This window comes from Akebia trifoliata, chromosome 15, assembly GCF_017979445.1.
Source record: "Akebia trifoliata isolate Shusen 1 chromosome 15, ASM1797944v1, whole genome shotgun sequence".
In the NCBI taxonomy this organism is placed as follows: Eukaryota; Viridiplantae; Streptophyta; class Magnoliopsida; order Ranunculales; family Lardizabalaceae; genus Akebia; species Akebia trifoliata.
Window position 1 is genome coordinate 19,931,473 of NC_141389.1, and position 23,777 is coordinate 19,955,249.

At 32.8% G+C, this 23,777-nt stretch overlaps 2 protein-coding genes across 2 annotated transcripts; both read left to right on the forward strand.

The window, feature by feature from the left end:
* The first annotated feature begins 5,875 nt into the window (after positions 1-5,875).
* On the forward strand, positions 5,876-8,207 carry LOC147384534 (phosphatidylinositol/phosphatidylcholine transfer protein SFH12-like). The gene is made up of 4 exons (XM_086424949.1): positions 5,876-5,998; positions 6,112-6,238; positions 7,157-7,533; positions 8,130-8,207. The coding sequence occupies exons 1-4, from the start codon at positions 5,876-5,878 to the stop codon at positions 8,205-8,207; spliced, it is 705 nt and encodes a 234-aa protein (XP_086281075.1).
* A 9,218-nt stretch (positions 8,208-17,425) lies between these two features.
* Positions 17,426-23,029, forward strand: LOC147384535 (laccase-17-like). The gene is made up of 6 exons (XM_086425601.1): positions 17,426-17,601; positions 17,715-17,866; positions 19,287-19,531; positions 19,624-19,752; positions 20,761-21,729; positions 22,686-23,029. Exons 1-6 carry the CDS (start codon positions 17,485-17,487, stop codon positions 22,814-22,816), a joined length of 1,743 nt encoding a protein of 580 aa, XP_086281727.1. The 5' UTR covers positions 17,426-17,484; the 3' UTR covers positions 22,817-23,029.
* Positions 23,030-23,777: the final 748 nt, after the last annotated feature.

Below are 23,777 nucleotides of genomic sequence, written 5' to 3' on the forward strand. Positions count from 1 at the left end.
TCTGAATAGTTCAACATTGCTTAACATATCCCTAAAACTCAAAAAAATCCTAATTTCCTAGTTAATCGTTTGGCCCAATATTAAAAGAAATTTACATTTTTTTGGAAAAATTTAGAAAATTTTGTGACTATACTGCTAATCATCGATTCATCATAGAAATACAAACAATAAACTATAAACTCCAAACCCCTAAAACTCAAAAAACCCTAATTTCCTAGTTAATCGGCTGGTCCAATATTTAGAGAAATTTATAATATTTTGGAAAAATTCGGAGAGTTTTGTGACTATGCTACTAACATTATCAATCTATCATAGAAATACGAACAATGAACTATAAACTCTAAACCCCTAAAACTCAAAAACCCTAAAAAAATAAAAAAAATAAAAAAGATCCACAAAATAATAAACGAAGAACACCAACAACTATCGAACCTTTTGAAAGCTCTTGACAGTATGTCCAATAGTTCAACCAAATTCGGGCAACTTTTTGGGCAGAAAAGAAGAGTTGCAACTCCAACAATGATAGCGATCTCTGGCACGCCTAGACCGAACATGGATCGACAATTCAAACCCCTTTGAGCTCTGTTTCTGCACAAGATCAAGCGATTGCTCTTCTTGGATAGATCGGTTCCGCCATTGTTGAAGAAAATAAAGTTGCAGGAAGCCAAATGTATTGAAGGTGACGCTTTAGGATCAAAGGTAGCGAAAGAGTTGCAGAGATCTCCATTTTCGACGCATTTGTGTCTCTCTTTCTCTTTGGGTTTGAGAGCTGAGTTATAGATTTAAATGTTTGACTAAATTAGGTTCTTTGGGGTAAAAAAAAAACTTTGATGCAGCTAGTGAGTTTTCGATGAAAATTCGAATGGAGTTTTCGTTCGTCTTCTCCAATGACTCCTGTGACAGTGAGCTTTCAACGAAAATTCTCAATTTTTTTTTTGTTATAAAAAAGGCTGGTGGTTCGTTGGGCTTAGCCAGTCGAATTAATTTATTGGGCTTAATTTGGGCCGTCCAAATAAACGTGAGACTTGGGCTGTTGAATTTAACGCCATATTTATTGTGAAGAAATCATCATCACAAAAAATAACCCATTCTATTTAGTTTTAGTGAAAGTTTCTCCTTTGTTTGATGGTTGTACCACCTAGTGAAGCATGTTTAGATGAAGGCTTAACTAAGGGGGCCAAACCCCTTTAGTGAGTACGTATGGATAAGGGGTCAATAAAGGAGGCCAAACCACCTAGTGAGCATGTATGGATGAGGGGTTGGCAAAGGAGGCCGAACCATCTAATGAGCATGTATGAATGAGGGGTTGACAAAGGAGACCAAATCTCCACTACAACATTTTTGATCTACAACGACTGTTTATAACAGCGGATAATTTTATCCTCCTCTATATATATATTTATGCAACGGATACTATTATCCGTCACTATAAATAGAATTTATTGCAGCGGATACTTATATCCGCTACTATAGGGCCCCCTTACCCCCAATTCAGTCTATCTAGCAGCGGAAAAATATATCCGCTACTACAAAATCATTGTTTTTCCCTTTACCACTGTAGGGCTCACCCATATAGTAGCAGGATTATCCGCTACTACAAAATCATTGTTTTTCCTATACCACTGTAGGGCTCGCCCATACCACGATTAATCCATATAGTAATTGAGTTTTTTTAAATGAATATAGCAGCGGATTATATTTTCCGCCACTATAAAGTACATATTTTTTTTTAAATATAAAAAATTCAGTTTTGTGAGTTCTTTCCGTCAATATTTTTTTTAAAATTAAATATAACAGCAGATAATATTTTCCGTAGCGATAGAGTATAATATATATTTTTTTTAAATTGAATATAACAGCGGTATATATTTTCCGCAGCTATAGAGTATATAAAAAATGCCAATATTTTTTTCTAAATTGACTATAACAGCGGAATGTGTTTTCCGCAATAATAGAATACAATATTTTTTATATATTAAATTGACTATAACAGCGGAATATGGTTTTTGCAATAATAGATTACAATTGTTTTATATATAAAATTCAGCTTTGTGAATTCTTTTAGTTAACATTGTTTTTTAAATGGAATATAACAGCGGATGCTATTTTCCGCAGCTATCAATTTTATATATACTGTCGGTTATAACAGCGGATAGGCACTTCTGCTGCAGTTTTGTGTGTTTGTTGTAGCGGATACTTTCTTCCGCCGTTGAAAGGTCCATTCATATACAGCGGATAAATAGATCCATCTGTAAATTTTCTACAACTTCATACGCGGAAATAGAAATCAATTCGAGAAGGAAAGAAGAGGGCACGTAAAGTAATTTTCCCTTTCCCTCTCATTCTCTTCCTCGTTACTTTGTCTCTATCACTCTCTCTCATTTTCATTGCCTTCTGTTGGTGCTTGTGAGAACACTTCGAAAAGCTCGATTGGAACATCCGGTAAGATCTCTCTCTCTCATGTTTCGATAATTTATTTTTTACAATTGATACTCTGCAACCGATCCATTTCTATTTGATTTTTATTCATCCATGGCTTCAAGCACCCAATACGACTCAAATCTCAAACCCTAGAGTTCCATCGATTTTTTATTTGCTAGGTCTCTTTTTTTTGTTGTTAATTATTTGAATTTGTATATTGTGATTTGTTAATCTCAGATATCTTTGGATTTTTGGGTTCCAAGGTAGCTCATTTGGTTGGCTGTTTTAGATAGAATCCTAACTATGGATACCATCATTGTTCTCGATATTACTTCTGAAAATTTATCCACTTTTTGAAACTAGTATCGAATTTGTTAATCATTTGGTTCACCCTTGCAATTTAACTCATGAAGTGGTGGCTCATTTCAGTTCCCTATTCCACATATTTTTATCTCTTTTAGTCAATTGATTATTTCTTTTAACATTTTCGAAGCTTCTATACATTTGGACATTATTGATGAGACTAGTTTGTATTTGAACTTTGACTTGTGTTTTGGTGAAACTATTAGTCAAATATACATTAAAATGCATAGTATTTAAGGTTTCAGACTTTCAGTTACATTCATTTTTTTTCTGCTTAGTCTACTATAAGGATTCAGTTAGATTCATTTTCCTTGCTCACTGGAATTCAGCCGAATTCTTGCCAATTTTTGAGGTAAGTTCTTTCTCTTCGATTTTTTTTATTTTTTTTTCTGAGAAAATGAAATTTTAAACATTTGGTCAACGGATGACATGGCCTTGACCTTGGTCTTCAATGGAAAGACTGGGATATATAGATAAAACCCCTTTGGTTTGGTAAATATTTGTGATAGACTTTTTTTAAAACATTAATTTAAGGTATCGTATATCAAATGTTTCGGTTTTTGAAAAAGCCAAAGCTCCAAATCAATATGATATTTTAAACCATGCTGGCCAACTTCTTAGAGCATAAAAAATATGCACAATCTCATGGACTGACCAATTTTGGCATTTAAAAGGGTTGATGTTTGAACTTTATTGAATTATTTTACACATGTTAACTGGTTGATGGGTTGAACTTTTAAGGGTTGTCCAATCCTCTCAAGCAATATTGAAATTAGTACTTATATGGCTTTTTGTGCCTATGATCTTTAGTTGGCATTATATATATTTCTATGAAATTGAATTCATGGAAAATTCAGTCGGTTCTTTTTTGACTTTAGAGGCTTTTTTACTACTTCCATGTTTTGTGGTTCTTTCTAGTTCAATTGGACAATCTAATGAGATTTAAATCTCTGTGTGTATGGGAATTGCATCTTTGATAGTATATTCAGTGGATTCTTATAGAAGAGGGTGAGTTTACCAATAAAAGCACTACTTTTTTCTTTTTGCAACCCACATACGTTGTCTATCATCTACTTTTATGTAAGACTCTGCTCTAGTTTTAAACACTTGGGTTACTTTAAACTATTGTGGAATGAAGTGCCTTATGATATCTAAGTGTATTGTTGGTAACATTGTTAATGGTCAATAGAACTAGACTGAGGCCTTAGGATAGATTGTTTAATCATAATAGTCAACTTTTTTATGGAGGCAACCTGCATTTGGGTTGAAAAGGAATTCTTTCGGAGGGAATTCCTTGGGAAAGAGAGTTAGCAAATGCTTCTTTTGGAAGATCCCATAGATATGTTGCCAAAGTACAAACATAGAGACAAGGAGTGAGGCTATGACTTGTAATTTTTGAAATATATGATACTAATATATATGGGAGTATGGGACCTGAGGGTCCCAATCCAACAATTAAGAAAATACCTTAGAGTTAAGAACATAATACAATGAAAAATGAGAGAACAAATAACAGAGTTGGAAGAAGTATTTGGTACCAGGATCAATATTGTATTATGTTGATAAGCATATAACTACCCTTAGAAGTGTCTGACTATTATAGAGAATGGTAACTTGGGATTTTTGTAACTGTTGTGCAATTATCAATTGGTGAATATATTTTTCTTCGTTTCATAAACCAGTTTTACATCATTCCTTGGGGGGGTGGGTGGGGTGGGGGGGGGGGGGGGGGGGGGGGGGGACATCAAGGGTTGAAACCTCATGGGTGAAGTTTGATAAGGTGACCAAGTTTTGGCTAAAATTTATGTAGCTTGCTGCCTTAAACTCCTCATTTACTACATCTTGATGTATGTTGTGCATATCTTCAAGTCTAGTAGTTTAATGCTGGTGGGATCCATCGTAATTTAAAGCCACAACTATGGAGATTAGAGGGAAATACTAGAGTGTGTTTGAATATATTTTTTATTGAAGAGGGGAGGAGGCATGAAAGTAATTGTGATAAGGGTTTTAGTTGACGATATTGGTTGGGTAAGGATTGACTCTCTTTGGATGGAAAGAAGGGTAGGTTTCTGTTATTATGTGACTCTTCACTAATTAAATTATTGGGGTTTTCATTAGGCATTGAATTCATAGGTGATGTTAGCTTTGTTTATTGTGAGCTGGTTTTGTTTTGTTCTTGTTAAAAAATATGCTTGATCATGTCAAGGAGCGAAGAGACCTTTACTTTTTTGTTGGTATTGATTTTATTTAGCCAGAAAGTGCATGAAAGTATGCCATGGTTGTATTATTAGCATAAATTTGCTGGGATTACCAAAATTCCATTCGGTGGTTTACTTGGTGAACAATGGGTAGCTCAAGATTACATTTCCAAATTATAATGGAATTGAGACATGGGACTACTTGACTATTGTTCCAATTGTGCTTTTGTACTTTAAAATATATTGGTATACTTTATTATGGTAATCTTTTTCAAGGGAGTCCACTTGTGACGTTAATTAGTTAGTCTTTTCAGCGGTTAGTCTAAATTACTTGACAAACATTTAAGGTTAGAAAATAAGATTTTTTTTTTTGGTGGGGGGAATGAATATTAGGCAGAAAGGTAGTCTCTGGTCTATCACCTCAGGTTTCCCAACTTGTTAAGATCTTGTTTTGTGCCATATTTTTGGTGATGTGTCATTTTTTATAATCATTTGGATTAGACAGAATCTTCATTTTCTTTTGACATGTGGCAAATAATAATTGGTTGAATTTTCAAATGTTTGATTGCTCTGGCTTACGTCATCTGCCACGTGTATGAAAGCTGTTATCAATCCAGTTCTGTATAGAATCCATAGTAAAGATACTTTAAAAGATTTTGTAACAGTGAATGAGCAAATTAAATCGAATACTTTGTCATGAAAGTCGCACGTGCGATAGGTAGCAAGTGAGTTGACAGTACGTATCTGATGCACTAGTGCACACGCCACAGCCCCTATGTGATTGTTAATGAGTAGAGGCATTGAGTCCATGACATGCTTGGGCTATGACTTCCTTTTTTATTGATCAGCCAAATTCTTGTAGGCAAATTTGACTTTTTTGTACTATTTTCAACATGAAGGGATATGACTCTTTGAATAGGGAGACAATTCTAGATGAAGTTGAAATGCTATCTTACTCTCCTAGAATCCAAAGAGATTATATACAACATCCACAACTATCTCCAGTTCACGAAGAAGTAAGTATTCAGCACTTCCCTGGATCCTTTCACTTGTGATTGAATTCAATATCATCTATTTCAGTGTTTTTTTTTTTTTTTTCATATTTTATTTCTACAAAAAATATAAGCAGGTTCAAATTTGTCGAGGAAATTTCCCAAATACCTACGATTATGACAACTGCATCCCAATGGTTGATAAAGTTGTGGATGCAACCTGGAATAAAGTGATTCAACATGACAACTTCGCATTCTCTAAAGGTAGATTATACATTTTTTTTCATGGTTTATGAATTCTAAGTCTTATCTTAAAACTTGAGAAGTATATACAAATGTGAATTTTGATTTTCAGAATAAGTTCCATTTAAATAAATAAATAAATTTATGTATTAATTTTAGAGAGCTTCTATTGCCACACCAAATTTCGCTAACACCACCCCCAAGATGTGTGCTAATTCTTTGATGATTTACATATGAATTGGGGTGGCCTTAGCAAATGTTTGTGTGGTAATAGAATCTCTCTAATTTTATCTTAAATTCTATGATTTTGTCCCCATCAAATAGTGGATATTGACCTCTCTGCATATGCACTAGAGTCCCACCTGCCTTACTAACTTAGTAAGATTTCAACTCTTACTAAGCACCTTGTGGCATGCAAAACTATAAATCCGATCCCACAGGGTTGTAGAGGACAAAATTCTAAGAACTTTGCAAAAAAAAATCTTCACCGTAGAATTTTAATTTTAAATTTAGGAGTCCCACGGAAGTTCAGTAGCCGTCCATTTTCAATACCTTGGATCAAGCCCAAAATGCATTTTTTTAAAATTTTTATTTTTATTTTTTAACTTTTGGATCTGAGTTTTTCCATGAAATTTAGAGGAATCCATTTGAGCAAAACAATTACCAAGTTAGTTAGAAAAATATTTCTATATGCACTATGTCTCCAGATATTCCATTTAAATATCACCTATATTTATGCCATGTATGTACCATAAGTGAATTGAGGAACCAAAAAATTCAAAAATTAAAATGGAAAATATATATATATATATGTGTGTGGTGTGTGTGTGTGTGTGTGTGTGTGTGTGTGTGTGTTTTCGTACCAAGGAATTTATTTCTGAAGCCTCTCTGAATCGAAAACATTGAACCACTATCAATTTTCAACTCTTGGTGTTGCAGATTGCTTCTCCGTAAATGATTCTTGCAAGATTCTTGAAGGGATTAGTTCTCAGATCTTTGGTGGTATCATGGCCTTTGTTATGGGCATCGTCACTATGATTCGACTAGCATATAATATGCCAACGAAGGTTATCGACGCCCACCTCTATGCTAGACCCATTTACTGTGTGGACACAACCAAGAATTTTTGGTTGACCGAGCCTACCATATCCAGTACTGATTACTTGTCCATCATGAAACGTATGGCTGATTTGGAAGAGAAGGTTAATGTTCTAAGTGTGAAACCTGCAGCAATGCCAGCTGAGAAGGAAGAAATGTTGAATGCTGCTGTAAGTCGTATTGATGCCTTGGAACAAGAGCGTATGGCAACTAAGAAGGTAAGATCATTTACTAAGTATAAAATACCACTTTGGCTGAAGAAAGAAGATTAAGAGGAACACATTTTACATCGTTTCTCTCCAAGTAGTTTTAAGAGACAAATGTCTTTTCCAAGAATACACTCGTAATATTTTTTTATATACTAAAATTGAACCCCTTCATATGTTTCTTCTTATTTCTACTTTGAAATTATACGTTAAAGCTATTTAATTCAGCAATGGTTGTCATTTCTGTTAATTCTCACAAAATTGATATAGAGAGTTTCTATTGCCAAGCCAACTTTGTTGACGCCACCCCAAGACGTGTGCTAATTCTTTGGTGATTTACAAATGAATTGGGATGGTGTTAACAAAAGTTGGTGTGGTAATAGAAGCTCTCTTGAATAATTATCTATTTTTTATTTAACTTTTTTGGCTATTTCATCCATTGGATGATTAGTGATTACAATTTAGTATAGAAATACAGGCATTTTGAAGTAGATAGAAAGAAATACATTAAAACTACATAACTATAATGTCAAACTAATTCCACAAGACAGAGAAGACATTATCAATTAAAGGTTCTTTTCGTCTACTTATTACTCATTTTTGTGTAGGCTTTGGAGGACACGCTTGTCCGACAGGAGGAGCTTCTAGCCTACATTGACAAGAAGAAGAAATTAGTAATCTACTAAGATCCATAAAATTGACTATTTAGCTGCATAAATGTTTATTTCAGATTAATCAAAGTATTTTCATCTTTAAGTTTTTTGGCCTGTGATTGCAGAATCCATTCTGCTGGTACGGAAAATGTCTGGGGACAACGTGCGATGCTCTTCATTTGCAGCACAGCCCACTTATTTTTCTTTTATATTTTTCTTAACTAATTTGGGCTTGTTCTATTGGTTAACATGGCATTTCTTGTTTATTGATTGTTTGGATGTTTGTTCTGATCCACCTAAAGATGATTTGAGAAGGAAATATAATGAGTGAATGGAGCAAGATATTGCAGCAGGTATGTAGTTTCCACAATGAAATTGAATAATTTTAGATGATAACTTGTTTTTTTTTTTTTTTTTTTTCAAATATGATCATACTTCATAGAGAATTATATATGTATTATAGTTAGGAATGCAGATACACCATGATCTTACAATGAATATTTAGTTCTTTTTGGTATGTAGTATTGAATGTTGGGAATACATCCCTTTAATGGATCCTAGATTGATTTGTTAATTTGCTGCCTATTTTTCATGATTTTAGTACTTAATAGAAATCATAATAGAAAGTTGCCTATTTAAATTCACTCATTTTGTTTGGAATTTTCAGATTCTAAAGCATTTTCTAATTTTCAGGTTCACTCATTTCATTTTCGAATTGTAATTTTATATGGAAAAAATAAAAAATAAAAAATTACAGCAGCGGATGATATTATGTGCTTCTATAAGTATTATATTCTATTTTCTAAAAATTGATCTATTGCAGCGAATCTTTATATCCGCTGTTATATGTAGTATATATTATTAATTAAAAACTAATTTATTGCAGTGGATGATAAAATCCGTCGCTATATGTAGTATATATTATTAGTAAAAAACTGATGTATTGTAGCGGATAATAAAATCTGTCGCTATATGTAGTATATATTATTAATTAAAAACTGATGTATTGCAGCGGATAATAACATCCGTCGCTATATGTAGTATATATTATTAATTAAAAACTGATGTATTGTAGCGGATAATAAAATCCGTTGCTATATGTAGTATATATTATTAATTAAAAACTGATGTATTGCAGCGGCGGATAATAAAATCCGTCGCTATATGTAGTATATATTATTAATTAAAAACTGATGTATTGTAGCGGATAATAAAATCCATCCGTTGCTATATGTAGTATATATTATTAATTAAAAACTAATGTATTGTAGCGGATAATAAAATCCGTCGCTATATGTAGTATATATTATTAATTAAAAACTGATGTATTGCAGCGGATAATAAAATCCGTCGCTATATTTAGTATATTTTATTAATAAAAAATTGATATATGACAGCGGATATTAGGATCTGCCGCTATAGGTAGAATAATCTATTCATTAAAAAATGGACATATTGCAGCGACTAGTAAGATCCGCTGCTATATGTACTATATTCTACTACTTAAAAAATTAACCTATTGCAGCGGATATTGAGATCCGCCGCTAAATATATTACCTGCAACAACAGAATAGAATATCCGCTGTTATAGTTAGCGACGGAGGCAACTACGACGGATCGTTGGTTCCGCTGCTCATCGCCGCAATAGCTTTTACCGACGGAAATAATACCTTTTAGCGATGGATTTTTCCGCCGCTATAGATCAAAAATGTTGTAGTGCTCCTAGTGAAGCAAGTTCGGTTGAGGGGTTAGCCTAGGAGGTCGAACCTCCTATTGAGCACATTTTGGGCTTGATCCAATCCATTTTGATTCGGGTTGTATTAGGTCCTTGTGCCTCGAGTTAGTAACTTTACTAATCCCAAGGAAAGTGATTTTTTTATTGCTAAAGTTGGGATCTATTAACTCCTAAGAATGACTCAGGAAAGAAACACATGATCCCAACCCTTTAGATACAAAATCCAATGGTTGAGATTTATGAGTATCTTTTTTTATCTATCAATTGATTTATGAGTATCTTAATAACACAAATCTCGGAGATTCTTATCCCAAGGATAAATCCCAACCATTGGATTTTGCAATTAAAGGATTGGGATCATATAATTTTTTCACGAGTCATTCTTAGGAGTCAAGAGATCCCAATCCTTTTTTAAATTAATTTTACCATTAATTTAAGATAATTATTGAGATCCTTAGAGTAAACAAACCATATGTGACGTAACCTATAAGAGAAAAAATGTATATTAGTCAACTTAATGTAGTTTGATAATTTTACTATTTCTACCCTAAGTTGAATGTGGGTTCATAGGAAGGAAAAATAAGTAAATAGAAAATGTGAGCTTATATCTTATAACCATTTTCATGAATTTATTTTTTATTTATTAAATTGGGTATAAGATCTTTTTTGCAAATATTAAAAGAACATGAGTATTTGGTAATTTTTGCAAAACACTGCATAACATTTTCTTAAAACACCCAATTTTTATGTCAAAAGGTAAATTTTGAATAACCCAAAGAAATTTTGTAAATAATGGAAGTCCAAAAGAAAATTTTTCGTTCTTCCCCAAAAGTTGGGAGGTTTACACATATTATATCCATATACTTTGCTGGCATGCTAACAATAACCACTATGTGAAAAGAAAAAAAAAATGTAAATTCGACACTAATTAAGATCTATCAAAAGTTGGCTAAATCCAAACAAATTCAATGGACCTCTGCATTGAATTTACCTTTTTTCACGTCATAAACCAAAAACAATAAACACATGATTAGGTGTATGAGTTGATTGTTAATGTTAAGGAAATCAAGAAATCATGTATGGAGAATTCCATGGGAAGTCCTCACTTTTGGTTGCAAGTTTTTGTTTCATGGAGGTATTTATTATGTTCCCCTTACCTTCTTTAAACTAGTTCTCTCTCATTGGTACACTTTATTGCTCGCCTAGCAAATAAATATGTATATGTTGTGTGTGGATAAAGACTATGCTATAAAGAGTGAGGGTAACATTGTATTTATGCTTTAAATACCTGGGTCCGCCCTTGGTAGCTGGTACAACAACAGTTTCAAATCTTCTGATCTTCAAGGCTCTATGGAAATTAAGAAAACATTAAACACTTTAATTTCCATAATTTGTTTATTCTTTATAGATAAGCATTAGCTGTTGGTGATCTTTACTAAATTAATTAATGCTAGAACAAAGAGCGAAAAGGACTAGCTCTTGCTCCACTTAAGCATGTTAGATCAGAAGTCCTTCTCTAAGTTAGGAACTACTCGACACTCAATCACCAACCATGGGTTCGGGGTTCCCCATGCAAGGTTCTAGGAGAAATACGAGTCATTGAACCTGGACAAACCGAGTTAACTTGGTTCAACCATCATTTCACATAACAAACAGTTTTGGATCGAATGACTTGACAGAGGGTTTCCTTTAAAAGTTGGCCCAAAGATGCACCTTCATGAACTTGAATAAAATTAAAAAAAAAACATCTTCAGAAATTCGACTTAAAACAACTTGAAAGAGTTTGGTTTGCGACATTTAACTCGGCTACCAATACTAAGGGTTGGCAATTCTGTGCCACGCAGAAAGGTCATTATAATTCATTTGAACCAGCCCTACCCATATTTTTAATACTGGGCTTCACGTCTCGTCTCATCCAGGCCCTATATCAAGTCGTCTTGGATGAGTTTTCCGATACGTTTGGGACGTCTAGTTCAAAAAATAAAAAAAATTAAATATGGGATATTAAATCTCAGTCAAAAAAGTGACTTGTGAATTTGTCTTGTTCAACTCCGATACCGAGTTAACTAGGAAGATACGTCTCGGTCTCGGACGAGTTTTAAAACCATGACCCTACCTGCATATATATAGTCACAAAATTCTCTTTAATTTTAAATAACTTTGTAAAATTCTCCAAATAAGGGCTTAGTCAATTACATCAGCGAATTTGTGTTGATGTTTCATCAATTAACCATAGAATATGATAATATCTTTACCCTTCACCCTCACTATTTTATTTTCTTCACCATTTAATGTCAATAACAAGATAAGGTTTTAGGAAGTTTGAATATTATAGATTTTGGTAGGAAAAAAAACCAAAAATATAATATGTATATTCTCCTAATTTGTTTTGATTTTTTAATGAAATTATCTGAATTAAATCCATTTAGAATAATGATCAAATCAGAACTTTGTTAATATGACCCTAAGAAATGCATTGAATTACTAGAGGGAAAATGATTCAAAACGGCCATTGTTAGGGGTCAAAAATAGTTGCCCAAGCAAGTTTTTAAAATATTTATCAAAAGTCATACATCCTTTTAGGTATTTTGTTTTTACCAAAATAAGACACGTCACATCTGCAATTTTATTTTTTAGCCTTCTTAGGAATTTCAAATAAAAGACCATGTCTTTTTTTACAAAAATTTCGAATACGTCAAAAATAAAGGTACAAAGTTAAATTCAGCTAAATGAGTATTCCTTTTTAAAGGAATCAGAAGATTTCTATCCATTTTGGTAAAAATAAATATATACCAAAATGGGTATATGACCTTGTTAATAAATATTGTGTGGTTGAAGAGAGCTTCTATTACCGGGTCCCTTTCAGCAACAAACATTTTGGCAAACATTTTGGCAAAACATTTTTCAAAACATGGGTTAGAGGTTTTGGATTGGGCTGATTTTTGGTGAGGATGATCTCTATGGTGAGGAGATCATCCTCATCAAAAATCAGCCCATTCCAAAACTTCTAGCCCCATGTTTACAAGTTGAAAAATTGTGGACCGTCCATTTTTTGTAAATCATTTTTGATGGGTTAGAGGTTTTGGAATGGGCTGATTTTTGGTGATGATGATCTCCTCACCGTAGAGATCATCCTCACCAAAAATCAGCCCATTCCAAAACCTCTAACTCATATTTTGAAAAATGTTTTGCCAAAATGTTTGTCAAAATGTTTGTTGCTGAACATTTCCCTCTATTACCTCATTAACTTTTGGAAAAACCACCCTTAATATGTGCGTTAATTTTTGGCGGTTTACCTATGAATTGATGTGGCATTAACAAAAGTTAGTTGCTGCACTAGAAAAAATATTTTCTCCATTTTTTCTTGCATGGTCGCAAGTTTCGGGATCCACCTATCACGCTCGTCAGGTGTATCGAGGCATCCCCAAATTTACAAAATTACCCTAATGAAGTTGCACGTGTCAGGCATGGAGAGGTCTGAGCAAATCAATTCTCGTAAAACATTCGTTAAAAAAACATTCTCTCGACAAACTTTGACGTCTCGTTTGCTTAAAAAATGGTTAGAAAGACCGTGGATCTGTTGATGGGCCCACACAAAATATCGTTGTGATGGATGACTTGTCGTCCTTTTAGTGGGTGATTTCTAACCATTCGAAATAATTATTTTGGACACTTAAATATAATTATATAGCTAAATTTTTTTATGGGTCCACAACGAGATAGGACACATATTGATAGATCAGTCAGATTCAGAAAAATGAGATCAAAGGCATTTCAGGTGTTGACATCAAGATTTTTGTATGATGGAGAATAGCAAATTCACTTCCAAACTCCATAAATTGCATTTTTGGTCGTAATATTTTATTTTATATTTTTCTGTATATCATAACCTTGATAAAACTTGGACTCAGAAACTTTTTAAATAAGGCTATGTTGATATGATGTGACATGCAAAATTAATGAGATGTTTTAGGAGATAAACAATGTCTTAGAGGGCTGTCTGCTTCATTCGATCTTCTAATATAATTTAGAGTTTTACCAACCTCCCTAGATGATGAGATATATATTCATGCATCCCTTCAACAAAAATCATATTTTATCATTTAATAGTGTTTGCCGTTGAAGAGCCATCCTCTCTGGGATTAAAGGGGTAAAAATGAAAAAATAATAAAATTGAAGAAATATTGTAGTTAAATGAAAAAAAATACAAAATAATGAAGTTAGAGTGATATTATTAAGAAATTGATTGATGGGTATCATCTTTGGGATCAAGAGGAAAATAGGAAAATGTAGTAAAATTAAAAAGGGTATTATTGAAAAAGAGAGCATAAAAAAGGAATGATAATAAAATTAGAAGAATATTATTGAAAAAGGGATGAGGGGAAGAGATAAAAAATAATAAAGTTGAAGGGGTGAAGAGAAAATGAGGGTAATGTGGACCCTTTCCATTTAGTTGGATGTAATGTTTATCACCCCAAAATTGTAGTACTGGTGGGATATATTATTGTGTTCTATATTATAGATTAGAGTTCGCTCGTATTTAGGGCGGTATTAATAAAAATGTCAAAATCAATACACGATCCAAGAGATCTAATGGTCCCAGATTAATAAAATCAAGGTTTTCCTTACTCTAAATTTATCATGTCATTCAATTTTACTTATAAGACGAAGTTAATGGGGTTAAAAAATTTATTCAAAGGAGAACAAAATCGTATTTCACAAAAAAAGAAGAAGAAGATTAATTTGAACTTTTAATTGGTCAAAAACACGTGATAAGTTAGAGACTCCAAATCTGTCACATTTTACAATTTTGAATATAACTTTTGACTTAATTACAAAAATGTAGTAATGTCAGTAAGGTTAGAATTCTAATCGAGAGGGGAACATATATTTATTTGATGAAGAGATTTAATTTAGACGAAAAGATGACAAAAATTTATTGTCAAAGTAACCCTAGTCTTTATCTACAAAAATACCTTAACTTTCTAGTTTTTGAATTCTATTCTCTCTTTCACTCTCTCAACTCTTAATCTTTATTTATTTATCTATTTATTTTTTCATCTTTTAGCTTTAGGTTGTATTTATTTTTGTTGCAATTTTTAAAGACAAAGAAAATTTCATGCAAGGATCTCTAGGAGTTCATTAATAATAAAGATAAGTAATTTATTTATTTTTTGTTATTGCGTATTTCTAATCATGCTTGACTAATTTTCCATTCTAGGGAGATTGATGAAGCCACATTAAACTAGTTAGATTTAATTCTGGCATTTTTATTTTTGCATGTGTTTTTAAATGGTTTTTATAAATTTCTTTTCAACAACTTTGGATCATAAGTATTCTTTAGTTATTTCTTTTTATCCGCCATGCTTAGCGTGATCCGTTATTATTGAAAAAAATCCATCATATTAGATGCTTGCCATGATGGAGGATCATTGAGGAATAAAATATTTTAAGAGAAGAAAATTTTAAATAATTAATTAGACCTATTTTAAAAGGGTTTTTAAAGAAAAATATTCAAAGTCAAAATCTTTAGTTGGATTTTTTATTTGAGTTATCTATCAAGAATTTGAATATTAAGATTAAATTTAATTAGATTATTTTGATAGATTTATTCTCTCTAGATTTTCTTAAATTGTAAGTTTTTCTTAATTTTAATTATTATTTTTTTTATAAAATTTAGTTTTTCTTCGAAATAACATTATTTTTCCTTTGATTTTTTAAAATCTAAAATATTAGTTCCCCAGTCCTTAGTAGAATGATCATACTTATCAATTTAAAGTATATTTTTAATTTTTATATTTGTTATTGTTTTTTTAAGAGATAACTTTACGCGACAAACAACTAGAAAGGTGTTTGAAAAATTCAATGAAGAATGGGTGTATAAATGAGGACAATTTTCTTTTGAATCATGTCGTGAAACTGTGTACAAGAAAGGTGTTTGAAAAATTCAAAGAAGAATGAATTAAAGTGAAACGATATAAAGTTGAAGGAGGAATCAAGATCGATATCAAACTTATATATTGAAAGTTAATATTGGTGAATCCAAGCAGTTTATGGTGAATTTAAATTTGGATAGTTATGAGGGTTCATGCAAATGCAAGAAATTTGAGTTTTGAGGGATAATTTGTTATGCAGGTGTTTATCCGCATGTCTAGACATTGATAATATATCGTCGCACTTCATTCTTATAAGATGGAGACAAGAGGCTAACAAATTTAATGTAATAGATTCACAAAAGATTCGCGATGGATTAGAATAGTCAAAAACTTTGAGACTCAGTTTTATGTGTCAATGGACTACTAAATTGGCTTGTGTTGCAGCACCTCCAATAGAGATATTCAAAATGTTCATGGATAACTTGAATAAACTATCTCAATAAATTTACAAATGCCTACCTACTATAACGTTAGGTTCTATCGTCAATTCATCCCAAACTACAATTGAGAAATGTAGTGATAACTCATCTCAATTGTTACATTTGCAAATCCGAAGGATGAAAAGGCAAAAGATAATATTCATAATGCGGGTAGATTTAAAAGCTACAATAAATTGATCTAATAGAAGAAAAAGAGAAAGTGTGCATTATGTCAAAGACTTGGACACGACAAACGAATTTGTCTTAATAATCCAAATAAAAAGATGATTGGCTCCACTACCCATGTTCATAGGGACGCGCATTTGTATATACTAGGGGAAAAAAAATCTATGGTTCTTGCACATGCCAAGTCAATGAGTTTTTTAGTTAGTCTATCAGATTCGAGTTAGATAATCATTAAACGTTTTTTAAAACAAATAATACCGAAGAGTAATTATTTTTAAAATTTTAAATTTATAAATTAATATAGAGGGTTGATATTGCCACACAAACTTTTACTAATGCCACACCAATTCCTATGTAAATCAACAAAGAATTCACACAGTTGGTGTGGCAATAGTAATTCACTTAATATATTTAAGTACTATATGATTCATCCAAGTCAACTCGTGAATTTTTATATGAGTCGACTCGATTAAGCTTAAAACTATGATCCACCCAGTTCCAGACTCCAGAGGTTTTTAGACAAGGTCAAAGATCCAAGGTGACTATATAACAAATTTTTAAGGGTGGATATAAAATATGACTAGTTTTTTAGTGAGCAGACCAAAAATTAAACCAATTTTTTTGTTTTCGTTTTTGTTTTTTTTTTTGTGTGGATATAGAAGCAGATGAGTCAAAATCATGTACGTGTTATAGTAAAGCACAGTGCCATTTTTAGAATTCTTAAGGAATCTTGTCTTTAGGGAAAAGTTTGACGGAAACAGGAAAGAGATCTGATAGATTGACTTTGGCAACACTCTAAAGTTAAGCTTGACCAACTGTCGGTCCAACTTAACTTCAAGACCATCTGTCTTTAATACATATTTCTCTCATAACCTCATCACCTAATCAACAACCCATATACGTTCTTTTATCATTATTTTTTTTCTATATAAACAACCTTCAAAGCTTTCATGTTTCTGTACCCAAACATTTAGTTGTTCAGCAATCTTGTCTTTCATCATCTCCACCAAAGAGACTAAGAAAGATAGAGAGGGATGGGTGCACCTTCTTCATCACAAGTCTCCATTGGAGCTTTGATCTTTGTATTATGTGCTTTGTGGCTCTTCCCTGGGCTTATAGATGCAGGCATAACAAGGCACTACAAGTTTGATGTACGTGTTGCATGGCTATATTATGCTCCATAATCATTTTATTCATGTTTTTGTTTATAAATTAATGAATAATGGGTTTTCATTTCTCTCTGTTAATTTTTTTGTTGTTGCAGATTAAGCTGAAGAACTTCACTCATTTGTGTAGTACTAAGAGCATCGTGACTGTAAATGGTCAGTTTCCAGGGCCTCAGATTGTGGCAAGGGAAGGAGACCAGGTGGTTGTTAAGGTGGTTAACCATGTTCAGAACAATATCTCTATCCATTGGTATGGAACTCTCATCTTATTACACCATCATTCTAAATTAGTCTTGTTGCTAAAATTTGATCTAATATTTCTAAATTTATGGGATTAAAATATCCCTTTTATTTTTTGGGTCTCGATGTGGTAAACTAGACCCTTGTTAGTAATTCGAAATACGGCAAAAATTTGATTTGTGAAAAATTCAAGTTCTATTCAATTCTGGATTGTAAAAATCCGGTCTAAAATTCGGCCAAAAATTCGATAAATGGAAAATATGCGGCGTATGCTTCATACGTGTATTATCCGTTTCATTTCAAAAATTCGAAAAATAAAAAATTTGGCCATATGATAATGATGTTAATAGTGATGTGATGATGAAATTGGTGATGTTAATGGTGATGGTAATAATGATGGTAGTGATAATGAGGACATTGAGGTTATTGTTCCATTGATTTTTAAAGAAGACCAAAGTCAAGGGATAAATCATCAATTTGAAAAATTAAGGTGTAATTTGAAATAAATGTTGAGGACCATGTCATTATTTTTTTTTAAGATAAAAAGGGACATTTTTCATGTAAAAAGGTAAATTCCTCGAAAATTTTGAATCATGGCTGCTTCAAAGTCTATTTGCGTTACACGTCACAACTTACAAGTTTACACTTTGCAAAATACAACACGTTATAGTAGCCTCTTTTTTTTTTTTCTACCAAATTTTATAAAAATTTGTAAAATTCGTAAAAAATCATGTTTTATTCTTTCCAAACTTAAAATCCGTGAATTATTCAGAATATTTCAATAATCCGAAGAATAATGCTTTCATTGAAAAAAGTGAAAAATTCATGAATTTTTCAAGAATTAAATAGGAGATTGCTAACAAGGAACTGGACTTGAATCCATGACCTAGCTCAAACTTGCAATGCGATATATGGGTTCAAGCCCTAAATTATATATGGGAAAGTTCTGGTGACTCAAATCATTAAAAATAAATATTATTCTAGAAAATTATATAGTTATCTTAATTTATTATTATTATTATTTTCTTAGGTAAGCAAGCAAGAATATTTTCTTCTATGAATGAAAATATAGTATCTTGCTTGACTAATTGAAAACCACAAAGGAAATTACAAAAGTAAGCTTGACATGTTAAAGGAAAGTATATATAACAGATCGAATTGCAATTCTCTTTGTATCTGTTATTTGTCATAAAATTTACATTTATTTTTGTTAGTGTGATTGAGAGGAAACTAATAATACAAGTGTATAATTTTTTGAGAGATACTATTGCCACACCAACTTTGCTAATGCCACCCCAATTAATATGTAAATCGCCAAAGAATTAACACACATCTTGGGGTGCCGTTTGCAAAGTTTGGTGTGGCAAATATTATTATTATTATTATTATTTTTTAATCTTTTTGGTTAATGGTGAATAATGCAATTACAGGCATGGAATTCGACAGCTTCGGAGTGGATGGGCAGATGGACCAGCCTACGTGACTCAGTGCCCCATACAGACCGGCCAGACCTACACCTACAACTTCACAATTGTGGGCCAGAGAGGGACCCTATGGTGGCATGCCCACATTTCATGGTTGAGATCAACGGTTCATGGACCCATCATCATTCTTCCTAAGCTTGGTGTTCCTTACCCATTCACTAAACCATACAAGGAAATCCCAATTATCTTTGGTAAGTAACAATTATCAAGATCAAATTATTGAATTATGTCACTTTTTTCTCTTATATTTAACATTTTTTTTATATATAAATCCAAAATCCAGGAGAGTGGTTTAAGGCAGATCCTGAGGCAATTATCAGTCAGGCTTTGCAGACAGGAGGAGGCCCAAACGTCTCTGATGCCTATACCATTAATGGACTTCCAGGGCCATTGTACAACTGCTCAGCAAAAGGTAATTACAAATGAATTTTGTAAAATAAGGTCACTTAGTAGGGCTATCAGTGGGCCTGTAGAACCTCCAGGGCATTCAAGTTTCCTTTTGGGCTGAAGAACTAGCCCAACCCTAAAACATTTTTTGTTTAAAAACGAGCTGGTCTTTATGGCCTTTACCTTTTTTTTAGGAAAATAAGCAAAGCATTAAATATGAGATATCTTATCAACAAAAAAGGAAAAAAAATAAAAATAAAAAGAAAAAGGAAAAGAAAAAAAATACAAAGTATCATGAAATTAATTCCTAGAGATTCTCTATAAAAATTGAATCCCTAGGAATTTCGAAAGATCCCTAGGAAACAGTTTTTTTGGTTGATCTCAGCCTTGGGTTTTGATGATTTATAGTAGTAATGAAATAATGTATTACACACCAAATAAGGATAAAAACACACACCAAGAAAATGGGACATGCAGCAAATTAAAAAAAGAGCCATGATAATCTGACGCCTCCCCTCTCACAAAAGCCCCCATCAGAGGACCGTGGATCATTTGCATCGCGATTAATAACAAAAAGATTTATGATTCTGCATATCCCGAGGTGAATGATTTACAGTTCTGTGATGGGAGCGCATGTGAGAGGAGAGCGTCAAAAAATCATTATTCTTAAAATAAAATAAAAAAAATTAATAAAGAGGAAGAGAGGGGTGATGACTTTCTCACTTTCATAACCAGGCCTTTTAGGGCTTGCCCAAATTTTCTCACATTAACTAAATATCCAAATTGAGTCCAGATCTTATACCTAACTAATTAGACGTTGTAACTTGATACCCCACTCTTACACCTCAAATATCCCCCCTTCGGTCTCTATCTCAAATAATCTCTTTTTATTGCATTTATTAGAAGATCTATGGGGGCAACATTTGAGGTGTAGTAGTTGGGTTTCAACCCTACTCACTGGGTGTAGACGATGTGGGAATGTAAAATCTTCATTATTATTCCTTGTTTTGACATGGGGTGGTCTCCCTCACAGATACGTTCAAGCTGAAGGTGAAGCCCGGAAAGACATATCTTCTACGATTGATAAACGCTGCACTCAACGATGAACTTTTCTTCAGCATCGCAAACCACACATTAACTATAGTCGATGCTGATGCTGTCTACATTAAACCTTTCGAAACAAATACACTTCTCATCACTCCAGGACAAACCACCAATGTCCTTCTCAAAACTAAACCTCACTTCCCCAATGCCACATTCCTTATGTTAGCAAGACCATATGCCACTGGCCTTGGCACATTCGACAATTCCACCACTGCTGCCATCCTCGAATACGAACCACCCTCTCATTCCTCTTCTCCCAATTCAATTACGAAACTCAAACTCTTCAAACCTCATCTTCCTTCTCTTAATGATACTTCATTAGCCATGAATTTCACAAAGAAGTTCCGTAGCTTAGCCACTACCCAATTCCCTGCTAACGTCCCACAAACTGTCGATAAAAGATTCTTCTTCACAGTGGGATTGGGCACAAACCCTTGTCCTACAAACCAAACATGCCAAGGGCCCAATGGAACTATGTTCTCAGCGTCTATAAACAATGTCTCCTTTGTTATGCCAACCATAGCCCTCATGCAATCTTATTTCTTGGGAAAATCTTTGGGTGTCTACACAACTAATTTCCCTACCAACCCAATTATTCCTTTCAACTACACAGGAATACCCCCCAATAACACAATGGTGAGTAATGGAACAAAAGTGGTTGTATTGCCCTTCAACACAAGTGTTGAGCTAGTGATGCAGGACACAAGCATACTTGGCGCTGAGAGCCACCCTCTTCACCTTCATGGCTTCAACTTTTTCGTAGTGGGGCAAGGATTCGGTAACTATAATCCCAATACGGATCCTGCAAATTTCAATCTTGTCGACCCTGTTGAGAGGAACACCATTGGTGTGCCATCCGGTGGATGGGTTGCCATTCGTTTCCTTGCTGACAACCCAGGTGTGTACGACATCAATTCAACTATTATATCATACTTGTATGATTGGTAACCAAGTTTAGATTTGGCAATTATCAGATGGGGTCAGGACGGTTACTTAGATAAAAAGTTTGGAGAGTTTTCCAAAGTAATGGTGATTTTTTAAAAAAACATTCGTCAATTTTTCTGATCACCCGATTCATTGTTGATTGTTATAGTAGACACCTTTCTGTGCAAAAAATTCCCGAATTTGTGACTATGGTTATAATTAGGTCAATATTTCTATATCTTATGCACATTATTGCCAGCAAACATGATTGGACTTTCCAGCCAACCATGAAGATGAATTATTGATATTCTTATAACAATTGCATGTCCTTCCTTTTCTTTAAGGGACAATAGAATTACTGGTAGGTGATAGAGGTAATTCCTTGGAGATAATGTATATGAGATTCACTCTATCATTGTAAAAATAATGCATTTCATAACATATCTTACGGATTTAGATGAGCATCAATTAAGATTAGTTCCTTGGATTACATTAGATTAATTGATAATATTTCTATCAAAATTTTAAAACTCGACTCAAATGACTACTGAGTTGAGTCAAGCCTACAACTTGTGAGTTAGCTCGGATGAGTCAAATAAAAAATGTTTATTTTTTTTGAATTTAATCTAGTTTCTGACCTATATGGCATATTTTAGCTGACTCAATCAAATTTCAGAGTTGACTCAATGATTTGTCAAGTTAAGTCGATTAGTTGGTTTCATCAAATTTTGGGGGCCAAGTCACCTTGAAATACAAATTACTTACAAACAACTTGGCTCACTTTGAGTCAACTCGACAAGTTTTAATACTATGCTTTCTATATTAGTGATCCATGTTGAATTTATATGAATGTAGGACTAATGTAAAAAAGTTCAAATTATGACAATATATACAATTGTGCTAATTGTATTGTTTTGAAAATGATGACAGGTGTATGGTTTATGCATTGCCACCTGGAAATCCACACAAGCTGGGGCTTGAAAATGGCTTGGGTCGTCTTGGATGGGGATCTCCCCAATCAGAAGCTGCCACCTCCACCATCCGATCTACCCAAGTGTTGACTTCAGATTCGACTAGTTAGAGAAATTTTTCTTAACTTATTATATATATGTTTTATTTCATTTCTTTCCTTCTTCCCACAAGAAAAATGAGTAGCAAAGAAGCATTTTAACCAATTGATGATAGTTTTGGTCAACCTTTTTATTCTGTGTTCCCCTCCACTGAGGATGAAAATAATGTATAATGTTTTGTAATAATGAGAATTTGATATTTATGGGAGTCTCAATAATAATGTTATCACTTCTATTAAATTTCGTTTATGATGTTTTTAAAAATTGATTTTGTATATTGCCAGGGAAGTATGACAGATGTAAATTTAATTATTTTTTTTTATATTTTATTTCAATAAAGTTAGAAAATGACAATTTTCAATAAGTATCATTCTCACAATTTTGAAGAATGCAGATTTGATTTTCAATGGAAAGAAGCCAACCGTGTGGTTGAAATAAAATATAAAAAAATTTAGGTTCTTCTCATAGAGAATTTTCTATAATTACAAATGGGGAGTTTGCTCCTCAAGAGCTTAATGCAATCCTTAAATACCCCAACTTACGGATAAAAAAAGAATTAAAAAAATAAACGGACAAACTAAAGCTAAAATCAGTACTATATTTGAAGTATTCAGGAATAGTCTTTCCAATAGGAAATAAAGGGAAAACGACCATACAATGTAATTTTGGAAAAATTTATAGAAGTATTTATAGGCTGAATATAAATAGTTTGAGGCCCATTTTTTAGAACATTGTGTTTATAGAGACCTTTTGAAGTATTATTTGATCAAATACCTAAAATAAATATTTAAAATATCATTCAGAGCCCTAAGAAATTGTCTCCCGCTCATAACAACCCTCCACTTTTGGTGAATATTTGAGAAGTTTTAAAAATGGTGACCATTATCTTCTCTTATAGACTTATGAAAACTGACCTAAAAATTCTTGATTTTTTTTACAAAACCAACCATCT